Genomic DNA, 24,797 nt, shown 5'->3' with positions numbered 1-24,797 from the left:
GAGAAGTCTTTTTGAATGCAGATAATGGAATATTTGCCTAAAAGAACCAATTACAAAAGTTTCTTAAAATCACCTGGACTATTGATTTCTGCAAAAAAAAATAAAAAAAAAAATACGACAGTGACTCTTTAAATACTGGCACTTTAACCTTCACAGTTTCAGGAATGCTTATCACATTACCTGTATACATTGTTATCTGTCTTTTGCATGTTCCCTCCACATAACGCCACAGTCCCATGCACCAGCTAATCCATTATATCTTCCACATGCGGTCTATAAACCGCTTAATTCTAATCTATTCATACAATGTCAACAATGTCACAATAACAGAAATGAAGAACAGATGAATAGAAAGATCTAGTCTACGACCCATTAACATGAACCCTGGGACAGACTAATGTCCACTTCAGCAGAATTGCTTAAGGAGAATTTTATCCGGAGTTCTGGACACTGTTTCTTGCCCTGATTATTCAATTGTTCACAGAGATCCATTCCCTCCCACAGATGCCAACACAGCCCCCTGACACAAGGCTGCAAAAAAGCAACTTCTGCTGCGCTCTAAGCTAGGCCAATGGCTGTCAATCTGTCGACAAGAAGAGCTGAAAAGCAAGCAGAGAATGGAACAAAGCCCTGAACCACAGAGGAGAATATAATTGCATAGTGTGACATGCAGACCTCTGCTAGCTAACCCCTTCACTGCTGGACACACTATACTCTGCCAACCAGGACACTTGTGGAGCATATATCAGCAGAATGGTTAAGCTCCCTTTGGCATCTCTGCTTTGTCTACTACATGCTCAACCTGGCTGCAGTCACTCTCTTCAGATACCCATCCAGAATGGCAGGCTCCGCTCCAGATCTTAACCTTCTAGCTGTGTCTGACTGCTACTGTGCACTACTAAAAAGATGACATTTGCTTTACTAACCAAGTAACATTTGCCACAGTGAATGGCTGCTTGTGGCAAGGTTTTTAAAGTGGCTCCTTGCAATAGTTCTTTTCTGGATTTACTAAAATTAGGGCATTTCCTATAAAAACACACGGGTTATTACATTTACTGTTTTTTTTCAATGCTCTTTTAGTTTGTCTACTGACAAATATGAGGTCTTTATGGTGAAAAGACATAGAAGGAAGAAATGATATAATGTAACATACTTAATTCTGCACATAGTAATAGAAAATGTTAATACGTCACAATGCTACTAGCATCTCTGTCTAAAATGGACAATGCAGTGAGAGCAATATGGATACTAGAAAGATAAAGAGACCAGGTAAATGAAAAAAACCTTCTTAGCAGGGTTGTAAAACGAAATATTCCTAGACTATGCGTCATCCTTTACTACACCTTACAGGTGAGGACCATAAAACAAGAGTACATTATTATTCAGTGATGCAAATAAAATGGAAATACTTGTGACAGCCACTTGGTCTACTTCATAAAAAGAGAGTGCTTGTCACCATTGATATGAATTGTTCTAATTTCGCGAGAGCATAGAGCTTCTCATGAATGCCTGAGCAACATTAAGCTATGGGCAAATCTGAAATACTCCATGTAATAGCTGTATTACTGTATGCATTGGTGGAGTAACCACTGAATAGCCAAGTGTTATAGTTTAGGATATAGGATTCTCAGTCCAATAGTCAATAAACTCATATCATTATTACAGAGAAAAAAAACGTTACTCCGACATCGTTAATCGTACGATCGGGCCAATTATCGTCTTGTGTAAACGCAGCATAAGATTTACTACTTATCCCATACAGCCACCAAACTTAACCCATCTTCTCATGAGAAATAGACAAAATGGGACAACAAACTCATTGACACTCATGAGCACTAAGGGAACGCACATGGTACTGTAGGAAAGTTTTCACTGCTACCCAGTTTTGTCATCAGCATTGCTTACATTTAGAAAATAAAGCAATTCCTATAATTTATGTAAACCAGAGCATAAATGTAGAATCAATTCCCAAGTATATAACCGTACATTCTCCAAGGTGAGCCTTCTATCATTAGACTAGGAAATTGGATATGGTAATATAAGATTCATATTCCTACTATGTTTGCAGTTGCTGTCACTGTAGCCTACAATGTAATGTACATTCCTATACATTGCACAGGACATGGATATAAAGCTTACAAATCTTACAGGCTCTTGAAGGGAGAGTAGTAGCGGGCAACGTATGTGCCATGTGTAAAGGACAAACTGTTTTAGTCATTCCAAGAAAACAGACACTAGACCTTGACATTAACAGATACAGATAATACTGTCTTGCAGTCATAAAGGAACTGCAATGTAATACTGAGATGACTGTGCTGACTGTGAAGGGTTACAAGCACAGCCTATATGTCTCTATATGCTTTGCATTAGAAAACAGTCTGATGGATCTCTAGAGGACGGCTAATCATCTGCCGGTTGAGGGTTAGGTCATCCATTAACATGTCTGCCTGGAATGTTGAATGATCTCAGTTATCAGCCAGGGAATAACATCCCATCATGTCTTGTATTAAGTTGCACTGGTTCTCAAGCATTAATCAGCATCCAGCGCATTATTAACAAAGAGGCAGTGTGATCCTTCCAGGCAGCATGAAGTTGGAAATATGAAATATTAATAATCAATGCTTTCAAGATGAAGTTTGGAGAAATGTGATAAATTTGTACATAGAGCTTTCACATAAGACTACATCTTCCTATATAATATCCTGAATGCTCTGCTGTATTTCTGTATCTAGAGAAACATTGTGAACATTGACTATCACTTTCAATAAATGTACAAAGTAATACATCATACACATAACCAACTTTTAGCTGACCTGACATAGGCAGTGTCACAGAGAACTGTGCTTGTTAATGTATTTTCCTTACTGTTTGTTGCTTGTTGTATTAGCATTGTACATTGTGATTCTGATCAGTGACTTTTATGACTTCTACACTCTCCAGAGATGTCATCTCTACCTGGAAATATGGACCCACCCTGCCCCCTGCTAATTGATGTAGCAGAGAAGGTGGGTAGTGAGCTGTAAGTGTCTTTGTGTGGGGCAAATGAAGCTGTTTCTGACAGGCAGCGTGTCACCGAATGCTAAAAGCATGTCACAACTCACCAGAAGTAAACAGTTTCATTATAACAACATTGAAGCACCAATGATCCTGGATTAGTTTATACAATTATATGGGAAACCCATCGTACATAAATGTCACACAGTGTGGACCGCTATGACATAGACAAGAGTAATCAACCAGAAAGCCTCAGTAATCCTAATGCTTTCTGATAACGCTCCTCAGAAATGTGATCAGCAACTCTGCTAAAAGGCAATTCAATAGTATGCTGTTGTCACTTGAATGATTTTGATCCATTTCCAAGATAAAGTAATTTTTTTATGAAGTGTATCTGAAGAATAAATAAGTGCAAACTTACTGGAAAAAAATAACTTAAGACCCTATAGTGGGCAACTGTTTGTGAAAATACACATACACAGCGTCACATGCGTACTAGTCAGATTAGCTGTGAAATTATGTCTACTACAAACAATCAACTTGTATATTACCTTGTATGGCTATTTGAGGACAAACTTTCCCAAGGTTGGACACTACATCCAGTGACCGCAAAAGCACCCCCACAGCTGCCGTCCAGCTTCATCAGTAGAGCTTTTGCAGCATTTTCAGCGGTTTTCCTGCAGTCGTGTGCCCTCTTCAGCATCTGTGTGATGTTCTCATCCCCTGTTTGCTCACCTTAATCATAAAACCAGAAATGTCTTTTAGATACAGTCCCCTATGGACACACAGATTATCCTATTCAAAATCACTTTATTGGAGAATGTGGGATATACAGTAGCGTAGCAAGGTAGGCTGTTGCTAGGGAGCCCGTGCAGGAGTGGGGCCCGGGGGAGAAGGCAAGAGCGAGTGTCCTTCTGCTTAACCCACTATGTACTGCAGTGTGTAAGTGACCCAGTATTTCCTACATGCTGCAACACAAAAAAAGGGTTAACAACCAGACGAGAAAGAGATCTCCTCTGATAATCTCTGACCTCTGTTCTCCAGTTGTGGCCATGAAGTAGGAAAATGTGCAGGGCTCCGTGCAGAAGTCAGGGGTTATCAGTGGAGGAGCAGTAAAGCAGATATCTCCTTGACTTTTGAACATTGGGTTACTTACATACTGCAGTACATAAGGGGTTAAGAATAAGGTAGTCCACTCATGCAACTATGTATTAAACCAGAAGGGCATAAGGGAACCAGCCTCTCTGGTTTTAATTGGAGTGGCAACTAAGTGCCACTTTATTGATTGCCTATGGGGCGGCTGAAGAGTTGAGAGTACACCAATCCAATGCCGTAGTGTTCAAAACAAAGGAGTTGGGGGCCCTGTTCTTAACATCACAGGGGGGCCCAGCAGGTGACCCACACCCAAAAAAAAAAAATTCTGACACCCCTCATTCCCATTAAATGTATCTGTAGAACCAAACCACAATAAATGACAAGATATCAGTTCTATGACTTAATTTATACCAAGTTACAGGCAAAAGAATGCTGTGCAATTGAGTGGTAGATGTTGGGGCATGTAGGACACATTTAATCAGTACCTTATATGACAGATGTTTTGTGGTGGAGAATAATTCTTACCTACAGTTCCAACTCCAGCAGCTCTGAACTGTCCCAGAATGAGAGACTGTTCACTCTCTGCAAGTGCCAGCAATAATTCATATGCCTCGATACACTGCTCACTAAACCATAGGAAGAAGGGAAATACCAAATCAATATCTTAAAGTAGCTACTGTACATCATATTAAGACAAGCAGGCAGAATCCTGACATCTCTAAAGGTAGCACTTAAGTCCCTGACCCATTGCTGACCTTAAATCTCTGCTGCGTTATAAAAGTTGATCGGTATTATGTGCCATCTGTGATTAAACTTGAGAATAAAGCAGATACAGAAGGAAAGATGCCTATAAGGAAAAGGATTAGCCCACATGTCTTGTACTTCTGGGAAAACAGACTAAATCCCTGTGATACAGACCACTAACTTTAGATCTTAGCAAACAGGACTTAAATACTAGCTGTGGCGTCATTTTGTTTTTGGATTAGTATATGCTTTAAAGATGAATGGAAATATTCTGAGACTATGACTATTTACCTTGAGGGCAAAAGCAAAATAGAAGATAAATTAATAGATTAAAAATTCCCAGTAAATAACATCTGCGCTCTTAATCCAAGGCTTCTGAAGAGAGGTTACTGAGTTTGTGGTAGAGATCCCTGGCAGACAACATGACTTCTAAAATAGTGGAGGGGCCATAGCTAATCTCAGTGTGGAAATGTCAACCAAAAAAACGTATATAGCCATTAAGACACTGAACCGAAAATGTAAAAACAGAACCAAATAACCAGACGAAAAATATCACGTTATTAGAAGAGACCAATCAAAATCTAGGGTTTATGAATGCGGGTCGGTCTCCTTACAGTTTTGTTCAATTACAGTGTGCTTTCATGATGGTGCTGTGTGCTTTCCACACCTAGAAAAATCTATTTTGCTTTCATATGGGTGTGCCTGCCCACAGATATTCATGTATATCTGTATAGTTCTGCCATTCTTAATAACAAATAGCCATTTACCATATGGACAGCCTAAGCGTATTAGGCCCATTGTCTTGGTTACCAACCACTAATCAGCTCAAAAAGCAGTGGTATATAATATATATATATATATATATATATATATATATATATATATATATATATATATCGATTGCAGTGAAATGATAGAATCTAGTGATTTGATCAAATGCCGGGAAATGATGGAATGGCCGAGCCCTTCTATCATTTCCCTGAAGAAAGTCAGTGATTTGATCAAATCACTGACCCCTTTCAGGGAAAGGATAAAATGAACCAGTACAGGAGTCGCCCCGGCTCTATATATTTATTAAGTAACACAACAATAGTCATTTGAAATGAAAATTTATTTGAAACAAATTAACAAAGGAAACAGAAAGCTGACACAGGTAGCTAAGCTGATAATTTATAACAAATGCAATTAATAAATCATCCAGTTAATTCATCTTTTTATTCATTTTAATCATTTTATTAAAACACATTGTTGATTTGTGGCATCTCGAGTTGCAGAGTACCTTCCCCTTTTTTTTTTTTTTTTTTTTTTTTGTACAGGCACATTTTTTTTGTTTTACATTGCACATTGGACTGTCGGCAGGAACACTTCTGAAATCCTTGCCCTCCAAATAAGGAGAATTTTTCAGCAATTTCACGTAGACTTAGGTCAGTCTGGGGAGCTGTTTCGGTCAGGCAGACTTAGGTCGGTCTGGGGAGCTGTTTCGGTCAGGCAGACTTAGGTCGGTCTGGGGAGCTGTTTCGGTCAGGCAGACTTAGGTCGGTCTGGGGAGCTGTTTCGGTCAGGCAGACTTAGGTCGGTCTGGGGAGCTGTTTCGGTCAGGCAGACTTAGGTCGGTCTGGGGAGCTGTTTCGGTCAGGCAGACTTAGGTCGGTCTGGGGAGCTGTTTCGGTCAGGCAGACTTAGGTCAGTCTGGGTAGCTGTTTCGGTCAGGAAGACTTAGTCGGTCTGGGGAACTGTTTCGGCACCGGATTTTTACAAATGTGACATGAATACAACATGCTGACAGCCGGTTCCCCTTCAGATTTGTTAAAAATTATCAGCTTAGCTACCTGTGTCAGCTCCTTTGTTAATTAGTTTAGAATAAATAAATTTTGCATTTCAAATGACTATTGTTGTGTTACCTAATAAATATATAGAGCCAGGGCGACTCCTGACTGGTTCATTCCATCATTTCACTGAAAGGGGTCAGTGATTTGGTCAAATCACTGACTTTCTTCAGGGAAATGATGGAAGACTTGGCTATTCCCTCATTTCCCGGGATTTCATCAAATCCCTGATTCTATCATTTCACTGTAACATACACCAGCCAGACCATTGCTTTTAGAGCAGAGTGGTAGTCAGTAACCTAGACAACTAGCTGGCAATAGAGAGAAAGGGCAGCATATGAGGAGGAGGAGAAAGGTTAGCTAAATTAAATATGTAACTAAAACTTGTCTATCATTTAAAGATCTAGTGTCTCATATTCATAACTTTGAAATATAGAAAAAGCCTTATAGGTCAGCTGTACTCACCTGTACTGTAGAGCCAGCCTCAGGGCTGTTGCGTTCGATTCATATTTCCCTACTAGCATGCTCATTCTTTCGGCATTGCTCTTACACTCCTCCAGTGTTATCGTCAGCAAATCATTCTGGGATTTTAAGTGCTCGATTCGACTGCAAAGAAAAGATCAATATTTTTATCCTGCCATGTAAATCACAGCTTGTTTTTCTACTTTTCAAGAAGACGGCATTGCACTGAGGGCAATAAATACAGCCAAGTATGCTGAACTTGAGATCAATAAGCACTTAGGTGCAATAATCATAATTATACTGGCCTATTGTTGAGAAGCCCAGTTCAACATAATCTCTGCAAAAAGAATGCATTCCTATTGTGCATTTTCTTCTCACCTATAACAGTCTTGTCACTTTAAAGTATTACAATTACCCTTTGTCAAGTTTGTGTTCTTTGATTTGAAAATCCAATGCTATAAAACCAGCGTGAACTGTCTAAAAGCAACAACTAGCACTCAGAGAACATCGTGTACAAAATCTACTATGTTATACATACAAAAACCCATTTATACCAGTGATATATGGCACAATTGCTTTTACATTTCATCTATAGATAATCGACAATACACAGGTTACAAAATCACCTCTACTGGGCACAGTATTTCTAGGAGATCCTCTGACGATGTACTTACTGTACACTGACTGCAATATTGTGAATGGATATGTTTATTAGGGGGAAAAAAATATATACGGTAATTGAAAGAAGGATCTAGTGCCCTGTTGGGACACACCTAGCCTAGAAACAAGATGACATACAGGTAGGCATGGATGAATACAGGTTCCATATGGCACCCTGTGGCACATTTGCTCACAGATGTTATAGCTAGGTCTCTCAACAAAAGGTACACTACCCAAAGGTAGCCTCTGAGGGCCCTTTAATAGAGCACTTGCAAGAACCGCTGTCTACTCACCCCACACCAGTAATCATTTACATATTTACATAACAGCATGCAGAGTTGTATTACAGATGTATTATGTTGTTTTTCCAAAGACTGCATAGGCAAGATAGGGTGAAACGTTGCTGCTGAAGGCCAAATACAAAGTCTCTTGGGGAGTATTGTACCTGGCAAGAACATGCAGCAAGCCTATGCCTGTAATACAAGGAAACAGCAATTTGCATTCAGACCCAATGCAGCATAAGTAGTCTAGGTTGCCTAAAGGCCCTATGATATGGAAAGATTATCGGCCGTATTCAGCAGATATCGGCCGATAATCGCCCCGTGTAATAGAAGGCAACAATCAGCCGACATGAACGATGTTGGCTGATCATTGCTGTCATTCGTCTATCACAGACAAACGACTGTGATAGCAGCGATCTGCTGCCGTCGCTCCGTGAAATAGGAGACCGCAGCTATCCTCTATAGCAGTGCTTCTCAAACTGAGGCGGGCCTCACCAGTGAGGCGCCCCCTAGTTGTTGGTGAGGCCCAGCTAGGGAACCAGTTTTCACAAATTAACTATGATCTGCACAGTACTTTTGCTTTTTGCAGAAATCTCTATTTTAGCAATATTATTAATATATCTTGTACGAATTTATTAGTATATAGAGCTTGGGAGACGGGTGAAAGGTAGCCCTAGCCTTATTTTCAGCTTTTAAGTAGACTTTCACTACAGATAGTGAGGCCCCGGCATCCTCTTGTTCAGTCTGGTGAGGCCTAGGCATTGCCTTGGTCTGATGGGTGAGGCTCCAGTAGAAAAAGTTTGAGAAGCACTGCTCTATAGTCTGCCCGGACAATCTAGCGATCACCTAGGCAGCCCCCCCTGTACTCACCCACTCACTGCCATTGTGTGTAGTATCGGCGGTAGCGAGCGAGGAGCAAATGAGCGCTGACAGAGCTCGTTTGCTCCTCTATGTCGCCCCGTGTAATAGGGGCTTAAGAAATGCCCCTAAAAAATACACCTCATTTCAGCTGCTTATACCAGATAGATATGTAATCAGTCTAATAGAATAGAAGTCAAGTCCACAAGCTTACCACATGTTTGATATGGATACTGTGCTTAACAAGGGGGAAAAAAGCTAATATTCACGCATCATTTCTTACCTAGGAAATTCATAGAAAGCCAGTCTGGCCTGTCGTTTCAGCTTGTAAATCAAAGCTGCCATTTACACTAGTGGGTTACAAACACTGTGCTATTCTCTATGTAAGGCCATAGCTGTCAGTATTTTGGCATAGATTGCAGCATGGCTTCATTCGTCCCTACCTTCCCTAATAAGATGCCTTGCTTGTTTCCTCAATTCTGAACCTGTGCACACGCTGCTCTAACATCTTAGCAAAACTCTGGATGGTTTGACTCCCCATCAATGCAATAGAAAGCACCTACTTTGTAAAGGAATTAGCTCTCCTGTGAGGATAAACCCTTGAATCTTCTCATTCCTTCTCACCTGTAACCCAGATGGTAAGAGTGATATGGTTTTCACTCACAGATTAACAGCAGATTTATTGCTGCTCAAGAGAGCTTTTCGGATGTTCTCTACCTGCATATTACGGATTGCCAGACATAATAACCGGCTGCAAACGGTTCCATCTGGAATGCGTGCAAAGGTTTCCAAAGCAGCAGCTCTCTGGGAATAAAGGCACAAGGTTTTTTCCTTTACAGTTACATTGTGCTCTCTCCACTAAACGAAAGTAATTTTACTCCTAATGCAGAAAGCGACAGCCTACCCGGCAATCACTGATCATATATCTTCAGCAAAGGTGAAATCTGCGCTCACTAAATGTCACTTGAGATTTTTACAAACAAACAAACTATTTTCTGGCTGACATGCTTTCCAATGTCTGCAATTTAGTAAAGCGCATTTGCCCAGACAAGGAATAAAGTAGTATTTCTTTGTTCCCCTTAAGGATGTCACGTGGCAACAGATAGGGGAGATTTATTAATGAAATTTCTCTAGTTTACTGCCAGCATTAAGGAGTCCTGGCACATATACGGGTGGCTGCATCAGCCAAGAAGATGGTGGCTTTAAAGCACTATGTTGCTGTTAGAAGTAGCAGTAAACTGGACTTGTTCAGTACTTTCTAAAGCTGGCCATACACATTAGACAAGTGTTGGCCAAACCCATTGTGCTGGGACCAGCCAAACATAAAGTGTGAATGATGGCCTTCGGACTTTTCCAAGATTGCTGATATTTGGGAAGAGAAGCATTAAGACTGTTGTATTTCCACTGTCTGATCCTTTTGTTCACAGGGAAATAAAGGCGCTATTACACAAAGGGATGACCGGCTGTATTTGGCCGATTATTGTCCATTACAGCCGATAATTGCTTTCTTATCGGCTGATTGTTGCCTTTCAATATGTTGAAAGACAAACGACCACGATAGCAAGGATCTGCTGCCGTTGCTCCGTGTAATAGGACCGCCACTATCTTCTATGGACCACCCTCCCACACACTTTTACTCACACCATGACTTGCGTGTAATAGCAGCTTGCTGTGAAGAACGTGCTGTGTAATAGGGGTTTTTATGTGCAGAAAGGCTGCCTGTGGCTTTCTCCATACTCCCTATTGCGAATAAGCAAAGTGTGCATATTAAGGGGGAAGGGGGTCTATTAAAGAGGTATTCCCATCTTCAACATTTATGGTATATCCACAGGATATGGCATAAATGTTTAATAGATTTGTTTGCTACCTCTGGGACCCATATCTATCTTGGGAACGACAGTGCCCCTGCCCAATCTGGCTTATTTGCTTAAGGTGGTTGGAATGCAAATTCTGTTTTACACATCCTTCTTTTCTCCTATTCTTTTCTATCTATGGTCAGATGTGATAAAACGTGAGATGTTACTTGTTGTGTATAAAGATAGGTGGACTATGCATGAGACATATGGATAGGAGCATGAATGTGACCAGTGTACCTGTTATGATGATTCCTCACCCAATCAGCCTGCAGTCACACCTGCCACAGAAGTTCGGGTAACTATGGATAAGACAACGCTGGGTCGGTTCTGATCCAATAGGGCTTGTGATAGGGGCTGAATTGGTGTGGTTGTATCCATAGTTACCCAAACTTCTGGAGGGAGGTGTGACTGCAGGCCGATTGGGTGAGGAATCACCATGACAAAATGCATCATGACAAAATGCTGAACATGTTACACAAACAATGCAAACTGTAGTGTAAATGTTTGCCAGCTTGGAGCTAGTGTAGAATTCATGACGCCTATGCACAGCCTCACATACACCTGGATTCATGTGCAGGCATTCATTCTTCAAAGATCCAGGCAGGGAATATATTCAAGGGAAACAGTAACCTACAAAATGCTTGGGAGGCCAAACATGCAACCACAGTGCTCATTGTGCATATATTGCATTAGTACTTTTATAAGTTTACTCCATGGCTTTAAACATTGAAACAGTGCATTTAATCCCCATTTGTAAAATTCAAAGAGGTATTGTCAGTGCCAGTACCCTGCTCTGGTCTTTAACACCTCTTCTGCTAAAATTTTTTTCCCCCGGTTGCATTAAGTTACAAGCAGGGTGTGCACATGTACAGGATTTCCAGCAACGGTCGGAGAGACCTGTTTGTCAATCAACACGGCTGAGGCCAACATTTAAGCACCATGCTGCGGGATGTTACAGATGGGGCTGTAGCACAGACATGTCTTTTTGTCTCTTATAAACTTCCCCCAATTTTCATAGAATTTTTTTCTCACCTATTTAACCTCTCTGTCTCTACCTCAAACTCTCGTATTTTGCTCTCAGATATGGCAGAACCATGGGAGTAGAGCGTCTGGAAGATCTCTTGAATATTGGAGCAGTCTTGTAAGGAATGTGCCAGGTGTTCAGCCACACTGCTTGATACCTACAAAAAAACAACATGGTTTTCATAGCAATAGATATTTAAGAGTAATGTCCTATCCAATAGAAATAAAAGACACACTGCAATAACCACATACTCACCCCAATACTGCTAATCTCTGAGCCAAGAACTGGCCTCTCTGATGAGGACGATTCAGACCTGGTTTTTGACAGCTTTACCCGTTCAGCGATCTGCAATGAATACAGACACCATTATCAGCCAAATGTAAATAGTATTTTCTTCAGAATGTGTCAGTATATTGCTCTTGATTATAATTGGTTTTCAACATTTTTGCTGTAGAAGAATAAAGTAGCAGCCAAGTAGAAAAGATTTTAACAAATTTTATATATATATATATATATATATATATATATATATATATCAGACCGAAATGGACCTGTGGTGTGGATTTTAAAAAGCAACATGACAACTTCTGTAGATGATTTTAACTCTTTTGATTTAGAAGGTTGAGATCTACAGCAAACCAAAGATCCATTTCTGGATTTGCGGTGGATTTTTCCATCCCTTAATATGGAGAATATATGGATGGATAATAAAAACCGCTAGCTGTGAATCTAAATTACGTATTACCCCCTTTTCACTGTTATTACAGTCACAGATTAGTTTTACACATGTATATTTCTATAATAATCTTTTCATTCTTTTTCATTTAGATGAGGTTTTTCATTGAAGCACATGTACCTTAAGAATTAATCGCATAGAGAAAAGGTTTGGGATAATGCCATACACACAATCTCACCTTAGCTATGGGAATGTCATTACTGCTGCTGCTTGTGCTAAGCTCCCCAGTGCTAGGGTTTACTGGTCTACTTGCTGAAGTGAGCCGACCAGGACTGGAAGGACCTGTTGCTTGAACACTCTGTAGCCGCGTCTGCAGCTCCCGCACCTAAAATACAATGCAACAATTATACAAGTTACAACTTCCCTTCCTTACTAACACCTGCACAACACAGTAAAACTTTGTTTCAGTTATTTTATTTAATTATTTTTTATTAAAGGGGTTGTCCGGCGAAAAAAAATTATTCACAGAATAACACACATTACAAAGTTATACAACTTTGTAATGTATGTTATGTCTGTGAATGGCCCCCTTCCCTGTGTTTCCCCCCACCCACGCTAGACCCGGAAGTGTGGTGCATTATACTCACCGCATATCGTGTCGTCCACGGTCTCCGATCGTCAGCAGTGACGTCTTCTTCGGGAGCTTGGCGGATCTTCCCGAGTGCCGGCCGCCCTCTGCAGCGTCATCCGAAGCTCAGCCGCGATTGGCTGAGCATAACTGTGCTCAGCCAATCGCGGCTGAGCTTCGGATGACGCTGCAGAGGGCGGCCGGCACTCGGGAAGATCCGCCAAGCTCCCGAAGAAGACGTCACTGCTGACGATCGGAGACCGTGGTCGGCACGCGACAGGTAATGTATAGCGCACCACACTTCCGGGTACACGGGTGGGGGTGGTGGGACACGGGGAAGGGGGCCATTCACAGACATAACATACATTACAAAGTTGTATAACTTTGTAATGTGTGTTATTCTGTGAATAATTTTTTTTCGCCGGACAACCCCTTTAAAGTGTTTTCCCAGCTTTTTCTTGCCTTATCTCTCTGCCGAGGACAGTGTAATATGCTGGCGCTTAGTAGATAGTAATCACTTCTCTACAGCTGTCCATCACCAAGCTAAGTTTTTGGAGAAGAAATGGCTTGAAATCCTCCTGGATAAATTATTAGCTATAACATATGTTTATGTGGAGCCACAGTGTTAAAGGGGTTTTCCAGAAAAAATATTTTTCTTTCAAATCATCTGGTTTCAGGAAGTTCTTTAGATTTGTAATTTACCTCTATTTAAAAATCTCAACTCTTCCCATACTTCTCAACTGCAGTATGTCCAGCAGGAAATGTTTTATTTTCAGTCTGACATAGTGCTCTCTGCTGACATCTCTGTCCGGGCAGCGGCAAATTCCCATAGAAAGCTTCTAATGCTCTGGAGAGTTCCTGTCTTGGACAGAGACGTCAGCTGAGAGCACTGTGCCAGAAAACAACATTTCCTGCAGGACATACAGCAGCTGATAAGTATGGGAAGACTTGAGATTTTTAAATAGAAGTAAATTACAAATCTAAGGAACTTTCTGAAACCAGTTGATTTGAAAGATTTTTTTTCCCCGCTGGACACCCCCTTTAAACATAATTAATAATTTCAGACAGAGAACGCAGGGCCTGCCACATTCAGATATGGGGTACGTGTAAACTTTTTGACCACCCTAGATGGAGGATGCTGCACACGCAAGCTTTTCATACTTTAACCTTTCTTTTCATATACTATACTTTAGTCACAACCCAACTTACCAGTGGATTTTTACACCATTGTCTCGTACATATAAATAATCCTTTCTTCTCTTTAGAAGGGCCCCCATTACATTTCATATATTATACATAGATTTGTTATCTGTATAGCTCCCTGTTTACCACTATGTATAGCAATAAAAATGTTCTATGTATTCTGTATATTTTTTTATCAGCCTGGCTTTGCACATTTATATCATTTTATTTTTCCAGACCCCGACTGATTATATTTACTGCGCAAACTAATGAATAATTAAGAGTCGGCACATAATGAGGAATATGATTGCATTTGTAGACATGTGTTTGCCGAGGACAGAAAAGCAAAACCCACACGGAATGACTATGTTGCAGATCCCCACTGTCACAATACAGATAAGGCGATAGAAACAAAAGATGGAGGACGTCCCCCTCAGCAATTACCAGGCTTCAGACTGAGATTAGAATTACAGCATCTGACTTTGCACTTGTGTGTACCTTCACCTCTCATCAGTCACATGAGCCCCTGTGATAAGAGACTGGCAGGCTACCAGAAATCCCAGCCCGAGGAGCAGTGATTGATGACAAGCTGAATTTACTCTAATCTCATAAGTAATGGAGCACAGCCAGGGAACAGAAAAGGGAGTCTTAAAAAAGAAGATGCTAATAGACAGGTGGAATAAACCCTGCTCTTCCAGTAGTCAACACCAAACATAAAAAACCCTCTTTCTCTCTCTCTATGTATATATATATAAAACAATTTTTCTAAAATATAAAAATACATGCATTATACACTTTGCTTTTTACGACAGCAGAGTAATAAAACTCTCCACACTTATTCTATGTTACCTTGTTTAAAGGGGTCATCCAGCGCTACAAAAACATGGCCACTTTTCCCCCTACTGTTGTTTCCAGTTCAGGTGTGGTTTTCAATTAAACTCCATTTACTTCAATAGAACTGAGTTTCAAAACCCCACCCAAACTGGAGACAACAGTAGGGGGAAAGTCGCGATGTTTTTGTAGTGCTGGATAACCCCTTTAAAGCAGAGTTGTTGATTAAAGGGGTTATCCAGCGCTACAAAAACATGGCCACTTTTCCCCCTACTGTTGTCTCAAGTTCAGGTGTGGTTTGCAATTAAGCTCCATTTACTTCAATGGATCTGGGTTTCAAAACCCCGCCCAAGCTGGAGACAAGAGTGGGGGAAAGGTGGCCATGTTTTTGAAGCGCTGGATAACCCCTTTAAGGTAGTAGTCAGAACGTGTGTCATAGCATTAGAACGTGGTATCATGTAGGAAAAACCACTGCAAAGTAACAATGTGTTAATATCTCTTGCTTAGAAACTTAGGGGATTATCCCAACATCAAAAGCTATCCCCTACTGACAGGACAGGAAATAACCGGTTGATCCCCAACAATCCTACTAACAGAGGTCAAATGTCCCCCAGAATGAATTAGGCCAAAACATAGATGTGAGGCCAGGGCTCCATTCATTCTCTATGGGGCTTCCAAAAATTGCCAAGCACTGGTTTTATTTTCTAATTATAGAGAGTTTTTTTTGTCTAATTTCTGTACATAGAGCTGGCCATCTTTCCTGAACAGCATTTAGGGATTTGCTTTACAGAAGCCACGTGGACCAAATGAAAAATAGTCTGTAGTGGGCTTATTGTCTATAGCAGAGTTTGTAGGCATGCGCTGTATCCCATGCAGAGGTCATTAAGCATTGAGGTGAAGGAAGTAAGCTGTGTCCATCATATAATGAATGGTCTTATCCATGTTATCTATGTAAAAGGTATCACCCTTCATTGTAAGTCTGCCTGTGATGATAATAAAGACTGCTGGGAATTTTTACTCCATAGAACAAGAAGGGACAGTTTTTTTCATAGACCTAATGACAGAGTGAAAAGATATTTTATAATACCGATTAAAACATAAAACAAGTAAAATCACCACCAAAAATCGGTGGTGAGGTTGAAAACATACTTGTGAAAAATATGGGAAAAAAGGTCTGAAGACATTCCAAATGCAGTGTATATAACTTTGAGAACATTTGCAACTAAATGCCTTAAACCAATTCCTTGACTTATGTCCCTTTCACACGGGCAGATTATCGGCAAGGAGCATTGCTAGAAATGCTTCTTCGGCCAATAATCGGTCTCGTAAAAGTGTCAGCCATCAGGAGCAGGAAAACGCCCAATTCTCGGCTGATCACATAATTTGTGCCGCACTAAAATATATCGCTATTAGCCAGGATGTATAAACCAGGGATGTGTGGCCAACAGCAATATATTTAAATGGAGACACAAATGATACAGTGATTGTTTGTACGGCTCAGCAGTGTGATTTATTATGTGCCTTGTGAAGGCACAGCAAACAAGCACTGATCTCACTGATCGGTGTTCTCTTGTCATAACTCTTATATTTTTTCATATAACAGACCTTTTTAATGACCTCTTTCATATCATGAAACAAAAACTGATCAAAAGACTGACAGAAATACTGTGTGTTAAAATAGCTTAAGTCTGCCTGAGGCAGACTCAATAAGCAAGGACTCCAGGACTGCCACGGAAGGTATTACCCTCCAGCAGCCACAGCAACTGATCGGCACCCCCGTTCTTTGCTGCAGGGTGTGGCTTGGTCCCCTGACAGGTTTGGCACCTGTCGGGTTAGGCTGCATTCACACGTTCCGGGAAGTTGTCCGTGCTCACGGATCCGTGCGCACGGACAATTTTACAGCCCATTGCTTTCTATGGGGCTATTCAGATGTTCCGTGATTTCACGGATCCGTGCCGTTAAAAAATAGGACATGTCATTACTCAGAACGGATGCACGGAAAGGATTCCCCATAGAATTCAATGAGATCCGTGTTTTTCACGGTTGTACACGGATGTGACATCCGTGTTCATCCGTGAAAAACACGGATGTGATGTAATCAATGTCATTTAAAATGCTGTAAGACAGATCCATGAAAAAAACGGACACGGATACAAAACGGATGCAAAACGGACTGTTTTGCACGGATCACGGAGGTAGCTGCCGGACCACGATCACGGACCGGGAAAATCACTGAACGTGTGAATGCAGCCTAACACTGTGCATGTTGCAATAAATATTGATCGCTGCATGCAGAGGGTTAAATTCCCAGGATGGGACTGAAGTCTGCTCCCAGTAATTGTAGAGAAGTAACATACAGCTAGCACCCAATGCATATAGCATGGGCCCAGCCGCCGTAAAAAAAGCATATCAAAATGCCTAATCAATCTGCACTCAATACTCTATAATGAGAATGTGACAACTGAATTTAAGACCTGCAAATTTATTAAACTAAATATCTCATTGATATAGGTATTTCAACAATTTGCTATGACACTTCATATTTAGCTCTGGTGGCCTCCCATATGTTCTTTGAGATGTTTCTACACCTTGATTAGAGTCATTAGTGGTAAATTCAGTTGGACTTGACATGACCTGGAAAGACACAGCCATGTCCATGTAAAGTCTCCCAGCTGACAACGCATAACGGAGCAATAAACAAACCATATGGAAGAAAGAGCTGCCTGTAGAGATCAGAGACAAGATCTGTGTCTCCTTTTCAAGAAAAGATCTTAAATAGGGGAGAAAAATGACTGCTGCACTGAAATTCCCAAGAGCACAGCGGCCTCCCTAATTCTTAAATAGAAGACATTTGGAACAACCAGGACCATTCCTAGAGCTGGTCAACCCACCAAACTAAGTAATGGGAGAATGGTCATTCTGTCTGAGATCTAAATATCCTTTGTTCAGATGGAAGAAACTTCCAGAAGATAAACCAACCACCAGTCTGGGCTTTTTGGCACTAAGGGCTCTATTACACAGAGTGAATTGGCCGATTATAGCTCCATGTACTAGAGAGAATGATCAGCAGATGAAGTTATCAACAGCTGATCGTTTCTTTAGGTCCAGACCTAAAACCATCAGATGTGCAACGCTATGTGTAGTAGTGATGAGTGGCCGACAGCTGATTGTAGTATAAAAAAAATAAAAAGTATTTACTCATTCCCCGATGTCCTCGGGCCTTCCCCGGTCACTGCGGCTGTAGGTCTGCCTGCTGTTCCTGTCTCTGCACCGACAGGCCGCTCAGCCAATTACTGGCCGAGACAGAACCGTGGCCAGCGATTGGCTGGGCAGCCTGTTAGTGCAGAGACCAGAACAGAAGGGGAAGGCCCAAGGACACCAGGGAACGTGGTAAGTACAGTAAATACGTTATTATTCTATACTAAAGATAGCACGCAGCCCTTGCTGTCTGATAGTTGCCTGTGTAACTGCTTGGTAAACAAGCGCCAATCTAGATCGGCGCTCATTTACACTTTATGATCGGGATCCTAAGAAGCCTCTCTTCAGTAAGAGACACAAAAACTTTTCAAGCACCTATAGGACCCATAAGACTAGACAGCATTCTCTAGTCTGTCCTACAGTAAAGCATGGTGATGGCAGCATCATACTGTGGGGATGTTTTTTTAGCAGCTGGGGCAGGGAGACTGGTCTTAATAAAAAGCTGATTCAACTGCACTGGGCCAATGGTTCACCTTCCAACAAAATAATGACCCTAAGCACACAGCAAAGACAACACGGGAGCAGCTTAAGGAGAAATGGTGAATGTCCATGAACGGGTTTTCCCAACTCATAAACACAGTCGGTAATGCCTTCCTAGTAATTCTCCTATTACCTATATCACTTCCAGACAGTCTTTATATCAAACAGGCATTCCACTGCATCCAACCCAGGCCACGTTACAGCAACCCAGCCGCTTCTTTTTCATCTGATATCCAAATTTATTGCACGTTGATACCTATATAAATGTGATTTATTTTAACAGCATTACAACCCATTTGTTTTTTCCTACTACAGACTTAAGTTAGACTCCATAAAATGACATCAAGTGAACTCTCTATGACAGGTTTATCATTCAGTAAGTCTTCTTCAAAGAAAACTCTGGATCCTAATTTCTAACTTTTTATTTTAAAGGTGCCACAATATTCGGTCCCCCCCATTATAGTCAAATGACTCCCAGTATGACTATCTGCTCACCCCTTCGGTGAAATGTATTAAGTAAAGTTATAACAACAACTGGATCCCAGGTTTGATACACTGATGTAATCTTGGCTAATGGTGCGATTACACGAAACGATAATTGGCCCGATCGTACGTTTAACGATGTCGGAGTAACGTTTTTTTTCTTATAACGATCAGCGTTTAGACGGTACGATATATCGTACGCAAAAATCTTTTGCGATCGCGCGCCCGCAGCCCGGCCCGCCGCCCGGCCCCCCAGACAACCGCAGCCCCCTGCGCCGCCCCGATCGCTACCCCGGCCGCCTCTCTGATCGCCACCCCCGCTGCCTCTCCGATGGCCCCCGCCACGAGCATACGTTACCTGCTCCGCGTAGCAGGTCTTCGAAATCCCCGGCTCCCCTTTTCAGTGCATTGATTGGCTGAAGAGGGGTGTCGGTAATTTCAAACGGCTCCTCTTCAGCCAATCAGTGCTGCCGTGTATTGATTGGCTGAAGAGGGGAGCCGGGAATTTCAAACGGCTCCTCTTCAGCCAATCAGTGCTGCCGTGCATTGATTGGCTGAAGAGGGGAGCCGGGAATTTCAAAGGGCTCCTCTTCAGCCAATCAGTGCTGACGTGTGGGCTGCGGGCAGCCGGACTTTCGCGCGACCACTGTTTACACGGAACGATCGGCAAATTTTTTGAGAACGACGATTTAAAAACACAATAAAAGATCAAAATTAACGATTTCTCACTCGTTGTTCGATCGTTCGCTGCGTTTACACGTACGATTATCGTTCGAATTCGCACGATAATCGTTTCGTGTAAACGCAGCATAAGTCTCTCATTTATCCTCATCTTCAAACCCCTTATTTTAAAAAGTGCAACAAGATAAGAATGCATCCTCTTTACAAAGCCTAAGGCCATATTACATCACAAAGACCCTTAGGGATTACTTCACTTTTCTATCCCTCAAATAAAATATATAAAGCAGACCAGTCACCAGACAGTCACAAGTAGACATTAGCTCTAATAATGTCTATAATTCCTTTACAGACATGCTGCAATATATGTTTGACTACTAGAGATGAGCCCTCTCGAGCATGCTCAAGTTCATCTGAACCCGAGCGTTCGGCATTTGATTAGCGGTGGCCGCTGAAGTTGGATAAAGCTCTAAGGTTGTCTGGAAAACATAGATACAGCCAATAACTATATCCATGTTTTTAAAGGACAAGTGCCATGAAAAACTTTTTCCCAGTAATTGAAGCACATTACAAAGTTATATAACTGTGTAATATGCTTCAATCCCCTATCTGCCTCCCCTCCCTGTCTTTTCCCCCCCTCCACCCCTCCACCAGGAAGTGTCCTGACTCACACAGACCTAATTACTGTCGTCACCGCCACCAAGCTCTTCTCTCAGCTCCTTCTCCTGTTACACTAGCCTCCCCCCTCCCCTGCCTTGTCAGGTGCTCAGCTTGCTCACCTCCAATTGGCTGAACAACTGCAAGCCATTACTTGTCACATCTCACTTGCTTATCTTCCCTCTGACTGACTCCGGCACATAGGCAGCTCCCCCCTACCCTCATACCCTCTCTCCTGCTGCTGTGGACTCAGTGAAGGAGTCATGTCACTAGAGAAGATAAGCTGAGGAAGCAGAGTCACCTGACAAGGAGGGGGAGGCTGGTGTAACAGGAGCTAGAGCAGCCCTCCTGCTGATGACTCATCCTTACAAGAAGGAGCTGCCTGGTGACGGTGACGACAGTAATCAGGTCTGTGTAAGTTTAGGACACTTCCTGCTGGGGGTGGAGGGGGGAAAAGACAGGGAAGGGAGGCAGATAGGTGATTGAAGCATATTACAGAGTTATATAACTTTGTAATGTGCTTCAATTACTGGGAAAAAGTTTTTCATGGCACTTGTCCTTTAAGCTAGCTCTAGGGCTTTATCCAACTTCAGCAGCCACCGCTAATCTAATGCCGAACGCTCGGGTCCAGATGAACTTGAGCATGCTCGAGGTTCGCTCATCTCTGTTGACTACCTCTCTGATTGATGGCTTTCTGACATCTAACCGACTACCAGCATAAAAGCTATGTAAATGGAACTGGGGTCTGCTAAGCCTCATATTGGTCTGCTTTTTATAAACATTGCTGTGTGCCTATAACTACCAAACATCGTACCATTAAAGGCCGGCATAGAACAAATGTATTGACATACAATTACATATGTTTCTACAGTATGAAAGTGTCCTTTTTTTAAATTAAAGTATATGTTAGCTATATGGCTCACATGGAAGAGAAATCTGTCTAACCCTATTCAATAGCGTTACTCAAAGTGACTGCAAGAAAAAAAAAAATTAAGGTGATAAATTATTAGCAACTTCTTACTCAACAACTAAAATGGTTTGGTTTATTTGTATTATTTTCAATATTTGATGGTTCCTAAAGAATGAATTCCACACTGCGTAGGTCTACATACATATTTCACACCAATATTGGTTCCTTTCATGTAACCCAGCAGAGGGGTCTGCATTCACAAAAAAAGCAATCAGCCTATCTGTTTGCCACTGACTTATTCTTCCAGGCAGCACTGGGGCTTCTGAGTTGGCGGGAGGATCACATTTCTCTAAACTGTGACCAAGTATTTCTGTCAGCTGTATTTCATTAAAGTATCTGCCTAATTCATTAAGTCCTTTAAGTGTTACTTGCCTCAGGACATGTTCACACGGGAGACTTTTTCTACAAAAAACGTGTAAAGTAAATTTTATAACTTCACTGTCACTTGATTCCCAGTGTTTCATTTTACAATCTTAAGTCAGAGTGAAAAGTCATTCTAGGTACTGTATCTTTCACACACATACCATATTGACAAAACTGCTTCAGTGTGTGTATAAAAACTATGCACCAGGCAGAACAACACATATGATAAGTCATGTTACCGACTTTTGAAGTAGTTTTAGTTAATAGTTATAACTCGCTAATCGGTGTGGAACCAACTGCACCCCCGAAAAAGTACAATGCACCATGTGTACATGGCCAGGTAAAGAGGATTCTAATTGTTCTGAAGTGCATTTCCCTTTGTTCTCAGGATCAGTGTGGGTCCCCATGATCAGCCCGCCACCAATTAGCATGTTATCTATCTCTTGGAGACAGAATAGCTATTTGAGATAGGAATATCCCTGAGGCTGTTACAAACATTTTCTAGAGCATAGGTGTCAAACCCAGGCCCTCCAGCTGTTATAAAACTACAATTCCCATCATGCCTGGACAGCCAAAGCTTTACCTGTCCAAGCATGATGGGAATTGTAGTTTTGTAACAGCTGGAGGGCCTAAATTTGACACTCATGTTCTAGAGTGTCACTAGATGTAAAACTTTATGTTCACAATTTAAGAATAAATGGTTTTAAAAACAACAAACGATTATTTATCTGCCATTTAGAACATGGTGACAGTGACAGAGGTGTGCGATAGTAAATGAACTTCAATTAGGAAAATCTTCAGGGAGTTGAGGATTACTGGATACGCCAGCATATACCAACGCCACCATCACCGTGTACTGTGTGAAGGAAGGCTGCTGTCACTAGATCACTGTCACTGTAAATCACTGCTCCCACTGAGGATGCCGACTGGCACAGAAAATATATGCAGCTAAAAATGGATAATTAACAAAACTCCCATGTTTCCAAAATGTTCTAGTTTTGTGGATTTGAACATCAAAGAGAAAACCGACCGCATGAGAAAAGCCCTTAATGAGAACGGTTATATTCTCATTCATATCAAAGATCTTAATCATAATCTTTCCACAATCACACTGCGCCATCATTATTCACATAGGCAGTCACCAGAATCATGTAGTTACTAGTATTATGCTCCGTCCTAAAGCAACCAGAAAAGGATTTCAAAAGAAAGATTTGCTATTAAATCTTATGGCTGTATAAAAGACAAAGGATTTCAAGGCATATGAATCTGATGTTTATATGCTATAATATAATCTTAAAAAAAATATATGTGCTAAGATTGTGAGATGTATATTCTGTTTATGGCTTGCATGAGATGAATACATAGCTCACTTGTATATACCTGCAAAATGCTAGGAAATGAAGTAAAAGAGGGTATACATTAGTGCCATCAGGTATTATGTGGTCATAGTGAACGGTGAAATGCACCAATTGCAATCCTCAGAGAACCCCAACATCTTATGATTTCATCTTTACACAAGATGCGTGTTAGTAGTAGTATTACCTTTGGCTCACAATACTATAGCATAGAAGATGTCAATAAGCCTAAGGCACCGACACTCTAGACCAGGGGTGTCAAACTCAAATACACAGTGGGCCAAAATTAAAAAATTGGACAAAGTCGTGGGCCAACCATGGTATTTAATGAAGATTGCATGCAGCGTTTCTGGCACTGTCAGAGCAGCGTGCGGCATCCCTGGCACTGCCTATCCTAAAGTAATTTTCCTGACATGAAAGTTACCCATTATATTTCTCAAGCAGTAGGTAATCCCATAATTGTGCCCCATGTAGTAGCCCCCCCAAATAGTGCCCCACATACTAGCCAGGCCTACTATTAGAGACCTACATAGTAGCCAGCCTTCCCAATAGTGACCCATATAGTAACCAGCCCCCTATAGTGTCTTATATAGAAGCCAGTCCCTAAAATAGTCTCTTATATAGTAGCCAGCCCTCTCCAATTGCTTTATATAGTAGCCAGCCCTCCCCAACAGTCTCTTATATATAAGCCAGCCCTCCCTAATTGTGTCTTATATAGAAGCCAGTCCCTAAAATAGTCTCTTATATAGTAGCCAGCCCTCTCCAACAGTCTTATATAGTAGCCAACCCTCCCCAACAGTCTCTTATGTAGAAGCCAGCCCCTATTCATGACTGCCACCTTAGCTTGGACTCACCCTTCCTGCGGCTCCAGTGACTGAAGGAGACACCTGTCGGAGGATGCGCACAATGACTTCACCACATTGCCAGAGTTGGGGCACTACTGAGAAACTTCTAGGCCACAGGCTAAAAACTGCCTGCGGCCTACGAGATTATAATATGGGTGGTCCAAGCAGCTCTATAATATTAATTTGCTGCAACGTCAGGTGGGCCAAATTTACCACAGCAATGGAAAAGCATGGCGGGCCAAAAATAATGGCACCGCGGGCCGGAGTTTGACATGACTGCTCTAGACCACGCCAATTTGACACAGGGGTGCAAGTTTAACTGTTGTTTTTTAGAATAACTACATCAACTGCGGAACAGATCCCAGGACAGATCTTGGATTAAAAGCAGCTGACGGTACAAGCGGTTTGTGGGCGCAGACTGCGGGTACAGAGTCGCTTCAAGGCCCCTTTGCACAAGCCAATAATCATTCATGAGTGTTCCTAGGAGCTCTCACTCACCCGATAATTCAAAAGGGCCAGCAATCTTCTGTACAACTGGTAAAATCATTAAGTAAACAGGTAGTGTGCGGCTGCTATGTATTTTGATGGTCA

The 24,797-nt window shown here is 41.6% G+C and overlaps 1 protein-coding gene across 6 annotated transcripts in view; it reads right to left on the bottom strand.

Moving 5' to 3' along the window:
• Positions 1 to 24,797, bottom strand: part of MCC (MCC regulator of WNT signaling pathway) — a 232,105-nt gene that overhangs the window by 26,865 nt on the left and 180,443 nt on the right. For all 6 annotated transcript variants that reach the window (XM_069962701.1, XM_069962703.1, XM_069962702.1 and 3 more), the window contains 6 exons: positions 12,715 to 12,861; positions 12,056 to 12,145; positions 11,809 to 11,957; positions 7,125 to 7,265; positions 4,615 to 4,715; positions 3,546 to 3,729 (listed from right to left, as the gene is read on the bottom strand). In XM_069962701.1, coding sequence (XP_069818802.1) covers positions 3,546 to 3,729; positions 4,615 to 4,715; positions 7,125 to 7,265; positions 11,809 to 11,957; positions 12,056 to 12,145; positions 12,715 to 12,861 — 812 coding nt within the window. The remainder of the gene's footprint in view (positions 1 to 3,545; positions 3,730 to 4,614; positions 4,716 to 7,124; positions 7,266 to 11,808; positions 11,958 to 12,055; positions 12,146 to 12,714; positions 12,862 to 24,797) is intronic.

Source organism: Dendropsophus ebraccatus, chromosome 3 (assembly GCF_027789765.1).
Source record: "Dendropsophus ebraccatus isolate aDenEbr1 chromosome 3, aDenEbr1.pat, whole genome shotgun sequence".
Taxonomy (NCBI): Eukaryota; Metazoa; Chordata; class Amphibia; order Anura; family Hylidae; genus Dendropsophus; species Dendropsophus ebraccatus.
Note: the sequence above shows the minus strand (reverse complement) of the source record. Positions and strands in the feature narration are given on the sequence as shown.